The 10741-nt window shown below is 38.8% G+C and overlaps 1 protein-coding gene across 2 annotated transcripts; it reads right to left on the bottom strand.

Moving 5' to 3' along the window:
* Positions 1-5086: 5086 nt before the first annotated feature.
* Positions 5087-7365, bottom strand: LOC104960764 (cocaine- and amphetamine-regulated transcript protein-like). Of its 2 annotated transcripts, XR_800016.1 has the most exons (4): positions 7073-7365; positions 6516-6599; positions 6255-6417; positions 5087-5719 (listed from the first exon to the last, which is right to left on the bottom strand). XR_800016.1 is itself a non-coding variant. In XM_010788920.1 (3 exons), the coding sequence occupies exons 1-3, from the start codon at positions 7262-7264 to the stop codon at positions 6310-6312; spliced, it is 384 nt and encodes a 127-aa protein (XP_010787222.1). In that variant the 5' UTR covers positions 7265-7314; the 3' UTR covers positions 5726-6309. The 2 variants fall into 2 exon arrangements, 1 of the variants encoding a protein (XP_010787222.1); XM_010788920.1 differs by lacking the exon at positions 5087-5719 and having other exon boundaries at positions 5726-6417; positions 7073-7314.
* Positions 7366-10741: the final 3376 nt, after the last annotated feature.

Here is a 10741-nt window from a genome sequence, read left to right as displayed (position 1 = left end):
TAAAGTACACAAAGACATAATTGAGTCAAGTCACGTCAAGTTCTATGATAAGAACAACCTCATTGAGTGGGCAAAGAAAAACCTTTAACCCTTAAATAACAGGAAAGACACATGAGATATCCTTGAAAGTACAATATGGGCATTATGACAAAATACAAAGACACAAATCCGAAATGCAAGTCCAACAAGGCCCAAATAATCTGGTGTGTTAGCACTGACACAATTTTAACCGAGCATAAGAAATGTTTCACTATCAATAATAATGTCAGCGAAAATACAATCTGTGCTTAAGCTGTTGAAATGGTTGATACTTTAGTGTGAAAGAACAGAGTGTTTCATGTTTCAGCCCTCTGTAGTGAGTTTCATCAGCTCACATGATATTAATACTATCCACATCAAAGTGTGAAGAAGTTTTAAATTGATGATTGAGATGGTTTAAAGACCCTGATTGAACAAATCTGTCTTCACACTCCACACATTCATTTAATCTGTCTCATTCTGTTTCAATCCAAGAATTCCAATTACATTTGTTACATGGATTCATGTTGCTCTTATGTTCATTATTATGACTTTGGTGATCCCATAACATTTTATCAGGAAAAAATAATAATATTTGTGCAATACTGCTTTATGACCAACTACCTGCACACATAATAAGCCTCATGATGACACATTTTCATCTAGGGCCCCAATTTGGCCATGGGCAGCCTTTTGTGGGATATAGACAATTAATAATAAAAAGCTCATGTTAATAATGTTTGCCAGATAAGCACTGCCAAGTTTAAGGCCACTGACAATTGTCTCCATCATTTCAGAAATATTTGTTTATCAAACCTTCAAACTGCTCTTCAATGAGAGACAGGCACAATTGTCTTGTATATATAACAGCTATTTTAGAGCAAGGAGAACAGAGAAGAGATGATACAAATGTGAAAACAGACGAAAGCGCCATCTGAAGGAAATAAATAATAACATGTTACATGAGTCATCAATCAATCAATCAATCAATCAATCAATCAATCAATCAATCAATCAATGTTTATTTATATAGCCCAATATCACAAATGTTACATTTGTCTCAGTGTCTTCACAGTTTGTACAGAATATCAGTATGACAACATGACACCCTCCTTAGACCCTCACATCGTACAAGGAAAAACTTCCAGAGAAAAACCCACAGTTTAACGGGAAAAATGGGAGAAACCTCAGGGAGAGCAAAAGAGGAGGGATCCCTCTCCCAGGACGGACAGACGTGCAATAGATGCCGTGTGTAAATCGAAAAGATAACACATTTGCAACTTAGGTAGACCAAATGTTTGGAAATGCATGTGTCTATAATAAGAAGATGAATCCACGAGGATGTCAGCAATCTTGTGGGAGCCATCGGGGAAGTAGTATGGTGAGAGTCAGGCAGAACCGCAGAGACAGGTTCAGCCACGACTCGAAGTCCAGGACTCAGATCCAGTGCTCAGGATAGAGGATCCAGGACACACGACCACAGCAACAGGATTAGCCTCGACTCAGGATCCCGGCGTATATATGGACACAAAAAAGAAATTTGGGGAAGCTGGGTTAATCGGAACATGAGAGTACACAGGTACAAACAGCCAGAAGGACGGAGTAAGGTGCCCCCCCAACAGTCCAAGCCTATAGCAGCTAAACTAACGTGTCTACATACAGTACATGCACTCCCTTAGGATAGGTTGAGGGAAAAGGGTAGCAAGTAAGAAGTAGGAAACAGAGGTGGAGAGGCACACGCAGGGAGAAAGGTCCCCACTGGAACCTGAATTGGTTAGAGGTATAGGAGTAGGTCAGTGGCTACATTCCACACTCCCGGGCCGGGCTACGCCTTCTCTGCAACCTGTTACCCTCTAATAGAACCTCGAGAGGTCAGAGAGGGGAAAGGTTTTTGGATAAAGTTTGAAATATAAGATCTAAGTTTTTAGGATTAGCACATCAAGTTTGTTTATTTATACAATATGATAATTCTTTCAGTTGGTGTCGGGTCTCACCATAGAGGCAGCAGTGCTTATGTGTGATTCTGAACTCTAAGTGTGAGTGGGAAAGAGGTTTTTCACATCTAATCTTTAAGAAAACAAGAAACTGATTAAGTTTGACCTTTAGTTTTTTTTACAATATTGAGCACACTATTAATGTATAATTGTGAAAAAGTAGTTTGCCAAAAACTAAACAACTAAAAGCTTCACGTTTGTGGTGCATTTTAATTATTTGTTGTCACCTTGTGTTTCTTGTGGTTGTTTTCTTGATTTGGAGCACATTGAACTCTGTCTGTTAGTTCGTGGTAGCCTTAATTCAGTTGCCAACCAAGAAGACCATACTGAAGTTTTTGGTCCATCCAATTTATTAAAGGATGCAAAACAACAATATACGAGCAAGATCACACGGTCAACAAGGTTGACAACAAGGTATCTGAATAAAATCACCCTCTGTCTTTCCACACAAGCCCATCACTAAATACCTTAAAACACTCCCATGTGTCAATCGCAGGAATTGACTAATTACAACTGTGTGCAATGTAAACAAATCATAACAATAGAAATAATCAACAACGGCTTAGTAAGCATTAGACTCCTACAACTTTATTGTCGCTTACGATTTTTTGTGTTACTTTAAATTGTATGCATTCTTTTGTGCTTGATGGTACTTTTAAGGAAGTGAAGTTGTTGACTTAGGTTCAGGAGCGGCCACGCCTCAATCCCATCTCTTATCACTGCTAAGTATAACTGGTCCAAACACCTGGCCATTGTTGGTCTCCATTCTCTCAACCCACCCTCACTCTCCCTTCTCATACATTACCCTTTCTACTCATCCTTAACCAAACACCTTCATCCTTTCCTTCCCTTCCTTTATCCGTTCATCCCTTCATCCCTTCATCCCTTCCTCTCTACACCTCCTCATCCTCTCCACTTGTCTCCGGGTCTATTTGTATACAACTTGAGCAATCTTTTAAAGGTGCAGTAATAATAATAATAATAATAATATAAGAGATGTATTTTGTTAGCGCTTTTACAGGTGCTCAAAGTCGCTTTACAAAGATAGCGAAAAGAAAAGAACAACAAATAAATATAGTTAAAGTCAAATTAACATCAAGCAATACAAAATCAATCACACATTAAAAGCCAGATTGAAGAGGTGAGTGTTTTGAAGGTGGTGAGGTCAGTGCAGTCTCTGATGGGTTGGGGGAGTGATTTCCAGAGGGGCTTAATCAGCCTGAGCTGTCAGAGACAGAACCCCCCCTCTGAGTCTCCCTCTGCCCGGACCACAGCACGTCCCCCCAGACCAGACCAACAGATGTCATTCGCCATCAACGTTTTAACACCCCTTTCAATTTCTATTCACCGTTACTTCCTTCATTAAATCTACAAATACACCACAACAGTGTGATATTTGTAGATTTAATGAAGGAAGTAACGGTCTTGCTTGTAAAATGGTCCTTGTTCGACGAGCAATGTTAACTGTGTTTCATGGAGACTGAACTCCCTTCTCTTTCATTTAATCTATTATTACTTAGTTCTTTACTGGAGAATAAAAGTAAAGCAAAAATGATTCACAGCAACAAGGAAAGAAACATATGTCCTCAATAAAAGCTTGCCAACTGGAATTAAAAAAACGAATGTGGCAGTTATATGGTATGAATCTTAACCAATAGACCACAACCTGTCTTTTTTTGTAAAAAGATGGTTATGAGCAGTGACAATAAGAGTCATATATGTCACATTACACAACTGTTTGTATTGAGACAACAACATGTGCAAAAATAAAATAAATACAGCTCTATGTTCTCATATTAGGATTTACACGTAATAAATCAACTCCTCTGCCTTAGGCTCTGTCTGGTGCCGATGTTATTGAGCCGTTTACACCCAGCACTGTCATTCTCAGGCAGCAATCTATTTCAGACTGTTTCATTTGTCACCCGCTCTGTATCTCCATCCATCACACTCTCTATCAACCTCCGCTTCTTTCTCTGTGTTTCCATCACCATCTCTATCTGTAATTCTTTACTTCTCTGTCAAATTATCCAACACAAAGAAACATTTCTCCGAATGGCCGATTGCTGCCGGTTGTAACTGTCTCACTTATACACATGCAATCTCTACCGCAATCGGAGGTAATCCCCCCCAAGGAATCAATAACAGATCCTTTGCTGTCTGGAGGAAGTATTGCTCTTCAGGATCTAAGAGTATAGTCTTTTTGTCAGCCCAACCTATAAATGTTTTTGGGTGCCCAGTGGTTTCAAAAGTGTTTCAAAATACCAAGTGCTGAAGGTTTCTCAAACTATATTTGAATTAACAATTTCTATTTATCAAAACGAAAATAGTTAGGAAAGCATTCTTTAATCTCATGACATTACAAAGGACTAACATGGTAGTGAAATATTTATGAGGATAACCGATTTTCAAGGGAATAAAGGGACAAACAATGTGTGTTTAGTTTGATCAACGGCATAAACAGGAAACAGTTTGTTGACTTCCCAAATGGTTAAGCAAACCAAGTAAGAAAGGACTAAGTCAACAGTTTGTACCTGTCTCGTGTGCATTATTGATGACTTCTGACAGGTAGAAGAGAGAAAGGTATAAACACACTCATGTGATATACAATGATTCTGTGAGAAAAAAAGAGAGGGCTTTGGAATATAAGTCAACTAAAACATCAATGAGGACTTCAAAAAATATGCTATTAGAGGGAACCTAATGGAAACATTCAGTGAGAATATCAGTATAGGACTATACTATTGATTAACTCTATTGCAGTGTTATTTTGTTGTCACTTGCAAAGCGCTTATAGTGTCAGTGCGCTACGAATGATTACATTCTAAGACGGTAGAAGCTCAGTATATGAAATGAAATCGCTCTATTGAAATGAGAATCAGCCAAAACAGTTTTATGGTTTTCTCTTAAAGCAGAGATCATAGATTCATCTTGTGACTCATCAAGATAATATATGGTGCATGATGAAGATTATAAATGACCTTCGAACACACCTCAGACATGTTAAAGACATTTCAAAACATTCAAAAAGATTGACTAAATATCTATAAATGGGTTCTGCACAAAAAGAAAACCTTATTTACCATTATTTGGTTATTTATTATTATCATAGCAGAGATATGACACATGAGGGTACATTCCAGTTGCATAAACGATCATGATTGGCTTACAAGTTTTGATATCACAACATTTATTCGTGTATGTCTTCAACTCAGATTTAAGGGTTAGGCACTTCAGATTGATGTTAGCATCATTCTGCAGTGAAGGTCAAACATCCCAGTAAAAAAAAAGACAAAAGGCATAACACAGTTTTGTTTGAAGAAGAGGGACTTTAAGTCAAAGCTGCAAATCCAAATCGAAATGTTGACATTAAAGCTTAAATAAGAGGTTAAAAATATTTCCCATGAATAAAATAAAGATATTTTCTTGAGTTTTAGGTCAGTCTAATCTGAATGAATGTTCTGCAGGTTAATCTTCTTTCATGCGTGTGATGTGGTAAACAGCCTGGGGCAGCTCCTGGGGCTCAGATTGTGCTGTGACAGTCTCTCTCTGCTTCTTAATATAACTACTTCCTCTGCAGCACAATTGGGATTTAATCATGAGCCCGCCCTGGTTATTGACAATGAAGGAGCCTGGCAGCAACCCGTTGGGTGTGACGTCACAGCTCATTGTCAGATCCACGTCATTCTTCAAATATTGACTGGGATCTTTAAAAAAAAAAAAGAAGGAAAGTCAAATCATGTGCGTTATAAAAGTGTTTAATGCGGTTACAAAAGAAAAATATGCCATCACTCCACTGCTTTACAAAACAATAATGATGTTTATTATCATGATTTCATACACAAAACATTAATCTGAAATCAAATACGTAGTTCAAGTTCAAAACACAGATTTTTGGATTTGCCCAGACGAAGAATCATTATAATATTCCCATAATATTGCTGTTGAGACTGAACAGTGTGTACGTGGTCCTCGGTACTTAATTAGGTGCATTGTGGGTTCTTTATAAACTCCTACGTCACAACAATGATCCTGTGGTTTTCCTACTGACATTAGGTGATTCTGAATATTAATAAGCTTTATGGGTTTTTATGGTCATCTCCTCGCCAATATCCTAGTTTTTTACCTCACTTTAAAATATATATGCTGCTTATTATTGAACTATTATACTTCTTTTTCGTACGGGTTGGGCAGTGACCCCACCTCCTCAGCTGTTCCATAAAAAAATATGACAGTATTTACAAAGGAATCGAGTGAAGTTTTCTCTTTGCAGTGCTACATTCAGATCCAGCGATGCTCATAAGCACTTTAGCAGGAAAAAGTTGCAGAAAGCTCCCCGGGGACAGTCGCACATCTTGCCGATCCGAGCGCCTTTACGCACGGCGCACTGCTCCCCGATATCACACTGAGAGATAAACAACAACAGCAGAGGTTTAATTAGTTTCTCATTCCCTGCCTCGACACAATATCGATCAATCAAATTTGTTTGAGTATTTATTATACCGTTGGGACTTGGCCAAATTTCTTTTCCCATGAAGGCAGTCGTTTAGCCTGCAGCTTTTCCAGAACTTCATGGAGAGCTCCAAGCTGTCCGCAGAGAACAAATAAATAAAAGTTCTTGAATGTACATGTTTTATTAACGTAAACGGGTATAAACATAGAATAGCATCATAGTCAATTAACGAAATAGCAAAACGATTATCATACACAAATACAATAAATAATATTGTAATGTTATATAACAACATGTAACACAGTAATATATTTGTGTTTAAAATGAAACAATTGAATTTGATAAAATGTCAACATATCAGCTCTCGATAGGCTATAAGTTAGATGACACGAGAAGATCTTAAATGCATGCATTTTTCTATTTAGTTTGGTTTATTTAAAGAGACCAATTGTCATATTCAACACAACTAAAATGCAACAAAAAAAAGGAACTACAAAAAAGTGGCTACACTTTGATATGATAACATTATAAAACCTGTTTTTCTTGATGGTTAAAAAGTAAAGTTGCATGGTCTTCCTGCATGCACTGAGATAAAAGTGGAACTTACCAGCTGCTTCTCACTGGTCAGGTTCGGACCTTTGGGGTAGAAGTCCCGCAGAGCTCTGGGGCTCAGCTCCTCTTCGGACTCGGTGTCCAACACTTCGGCTCCTCTGGTGCTGGAGAGCAGCAGCAGTGCGCAGAGCAGCGCCTCGCTCAGCAGGCTGGAGGTGGTCTGCATGGTCCCGATGTGAGGCAGCATGTGGCCCTTTGCGCGTCTCAAATAGTCGCTCCCCCGCGCAAAACACCTTTTTATCTGAATGCTGTCATCTGCTCGCTCCACCTTATCCTTTCAGTTTTTTTGTGTCATGCGTAACAGCTGCCTCGAGTGAGTCATCTCGTAAAAGTTGCTGGGCAAAATGTGCCTCAAAAAGTCAACAAAAACAACATCAGCGCTGCAATGGATCGTTACTGTAATGGATTACTCGTTATATTGGCAGATGATCATTTCATGGAGTTAGATAAACATTAGGACAATTAGCTGATAATATGTTGGTGTCTGCCATGACATTGTATTTATTATAATATTATATTTTTTAGTCAAAATACTTTTTTTATTGAAAATGTGTATTGGGTTAGAATCAATTACTTTAAGTCAAAGCAAAGATGTGCTTCAGTCACACAGCAGGCCTGAGCACATGTTTTATATTCTATGGTAATCAGCACTAAGTTCATTTAATTATTTTCTATTTTATTTCAGAATGCCATCTGCAGCCTCTGCTGCAGATAAACTTGGTGACTCAGTCAGTGCTTTCTGCTGTAAATGAGCAAAAGATCCAAACAGTGCAGGCATTCAACGCCCTTGTTATTCTTTGTTCAGTAGAAATCAAAGCACCGATGCAACCCCCCACCCATATGAAAGTCAGGTTTCTCACTGTGAAATTTGATTTGACTTTTTGAATTCACTTTTTGTCTGATGTGCATGGGACTGAGGGCCAGATGAAGAAACTGAGTTTTTGAATACCAGCTTTAATGAGCTTTTATAGAAATGAATTCAGCAGGTTATGTCATTAGTACCAAACACAGAGATACATGAGCCTCTTTATACTGTATGTTACATGAATATATTGTACATATCCACCACCTACACCTACACCTACACAAGCAGCCTGTTACATTAATTATACAATGTTTATTCTGTTTCCTATTTGCACTCTGCATCCTTTTCAGTTCTGTCTGACTCATAGCGTTGTGTGTTTTTGTTCTTTATGGCATTGTTTGGACATGTACCCATGCATGACAAAATGTCAGATCATGTTTATGCACAAAAATAACAAAACAACAAGGCCCAAAGGGAGACTGTGTTGCTTATGCCTATACCAAGAAAGGTCATTTTAAAGTTAACCACTCTTTTAGTGCTTTTTTAAATATTCCAGCTAAAACTCACATCCCATGTCTAACAATCGGTATCTGGTAAGACTCAGCTGTACACCACACAACCATCTCAACCATTTTCAACATGTCTTACTAGAGGTCCATACTACTTTCTCAATCAAGGCAGAAAAGGAATTCAAACTTTGGAGGAGCCCCCATTTGTTACAAGCTGGGTTGTGCTTGGAACAAAAGGAGAGGGAGTTTAGACAAAAGTATCCAAAAGGTTGTTTATATGGCAAACTGAAAAACTTGACAAAAAAAGCAAACTGGGCTGGTGTGTTCCAGGCATGTGGCATGGCAAAGAGTGTTCTGCAGCCCTTTTAAATAGACTGGAGCCAGGTGCCACAGGTGGGCCTTTCAACTGACTCCACTCTTAGGCTCTCTGCAAGACGAACTCAGATCATTAAAAAGAAACACTAAATAGTACATTCGACCACCACAGGGTCCTCACATATACAGTATATGTTTACTTTTGTTTAGCTCTGTTATCCTTGTTTGAAGTAGCTGTACATTTCAGATAAACTAGAAACAATGGTCAAATTGCTTGTACTCCAGCTGCAACCATTGTTGATTGAAATACAAATATTTGCCAACTCTTTGGATAACCGATTAATCACTCATGTAATTTTTATGCAAAAATTGCCAAAATTCTGCCTTCAGCATTTCAAATATAGATCTCTTGTTTTTCACTGTGTTCTTTCATATGAAAGTTATAACAAAAGACAAAACATGACATTCAAATTCATCACTTTGAATGTTGAAGTACTGAACCGAAAGCAGAGACAATTCGAAATGAGAACACAAACAACAATGAACAGTAACAAATAACTCTCAGTTTGATAACGGTAGTATGTTCCACTAAATGCCTTTTACTTAGTGTTTGGCTCACTAATCATTTTGCATAACCAGCACTGCAGCCGCAACGTGATATCGTTTTTACCTCTTTTACAGAAACTGTGACAATGAGTTCTCACACAATATGGACGGCAAATGACAGCTGCTGTAGCATGCATTGTATTGTTAATCCTGTGCTTAAGTTATCCCGGTTCACTGCACTGATCGCTTGTTACAGAGCCGCTCAGTTTCGGGTCCATCAGCAGACGGAGATTGAGGAGCAGGAAGCTTTGATTGTGCTCAAGGCAGCATGACTCATGGTTCTCTCTCCCCACAGAGAAACCAATTTAAAATGTTATTCACAACAACAGGGCCATTTCATTCACAACCACATTTTCATTATTTTTTTAATATCATATCCCTGAGAGTTCTACAAGAGACACTCAGATTTGTATCTCTGGTGGTTTCGGTTTACGTTAGTTGATGTGTGATCTGGCCCTTAAAGTCACCCTCAGATACCGTCAAGCATGTTTTACAGAACAAATTATATTTTGAGGTATTAATCTTAACACTCAAATATATATAATATATTCTATTTGTAAAACAGAAACTTCAGAATTACAAATGGGTGGAACAACAGGAAGTCCAGAACTAGGTTCTAAATCTGTTTCCAGTTTTAAAGGTCTCCTATCATGCTATTTTTAGGCATATATTATGGGTCTCAGTGTCACAATCTGTCTGTGTTTTGTTTTGTCTTGTCTTTTTATGTCTTTGGTTTCCTGTTTTATTTTGATAAGTGTTCACCCCCTGTATGATTACCCGATTGTGTTCACCTTGTCCCCCCTGTGTTTTCTCCTCCCTCCTCACCTGTCTCTTGTTTCGTTGATTAGTCTTGTGTGTATTTAAGTTCTGTTTTTTCTGTCTGTCATCGTTGGTTCCTTGTTTGTCTGTGACTGTGTTCACGGGTTAGTTAGTGTTCTGTTTATTCCTAAAACCTTAAAATAAAGGTATTTTTTTCTGTTGATTCTGCATTTGGGTCCTGCCTGCTTCACTCAACCCTAACAGAAGGAACCAACCAAAGATGGGCCCAGCAGATCCTTTTGAGGTGGATTTACTCTAATTTTACCTTTTCATTGGCTTGCTGCTATGGTAGGTGGAGGCGAGCGTCCAGTGTTCAGCAGAAGGAGGCTGCTCTGGCAGAGGCTCACCAGGTGGCAACAGTGGATCCATGTTTAGTGAAGTTCTTACCTGACTGGATTTTGGACTTCCTTTTGACATGTGATTCCCGGCCTGCTAGCCCCAGGCCTGCTAGCCCCAGGCCTCCCAACTCCCAACTCCCTACCTGACACCATACGTCTCGGTTTCTTCTGTCTGGAGTCAGCCCCTGCTTCTTCTCCATTTCCTGCTCCTTTCCACGATCCGTTCTCGGGTACTCATCTGGCTTTTGGAGGTCCACGGAGCCTTCAAAAGG

The sequence above is a fragment of the Notothenia coriiceps genome, unplaced genomic scaffold, assembly GCF_000735185.1.
Source record: "Notothenia coriiceps isolate Sejong01 unplaced genomic scaffold, NC01 NC01_scaffold00032371, whole genome shotgun sequence".
In the NCBI taxonomy this organism is placed as follows: Eukaryota; Metazoa; Chordata; class Actinopteri; order Perciformes; family Nototheniidae; genus Notothenia; species Notothenia coriiceps.
Note: the sequence above shows the minus strand (reverse complement) of the source record. Positions and strands in the feature narration are given on the sequence as shown.

Excerpts from the sequence above, each read along its gene's own strand:
- LOC104960764 (XM_010788920.1), bottom strand. The coding sequence starts at position 7,264 with ATGCTGCCTCACATCGGGACCATGCAGACCACCTCCAGCCTGCTGAGC. Across the intron at positions 6,600-7,072 it reads TGACCAGTGAGAAGCAGCTG|CTTGGAGCTCTCCATGAAGT; the intron begins GTAAGTTCCACT and ends CTCTGCGGACAG. Across the intron at positions 6,418-6,515 it reads AATTTGGCCAAGTCCCAACG|TGTGATATCGGGGAGCAGTG; the intron begins GTATAATAAATA and ends TTTATCTCTCAG.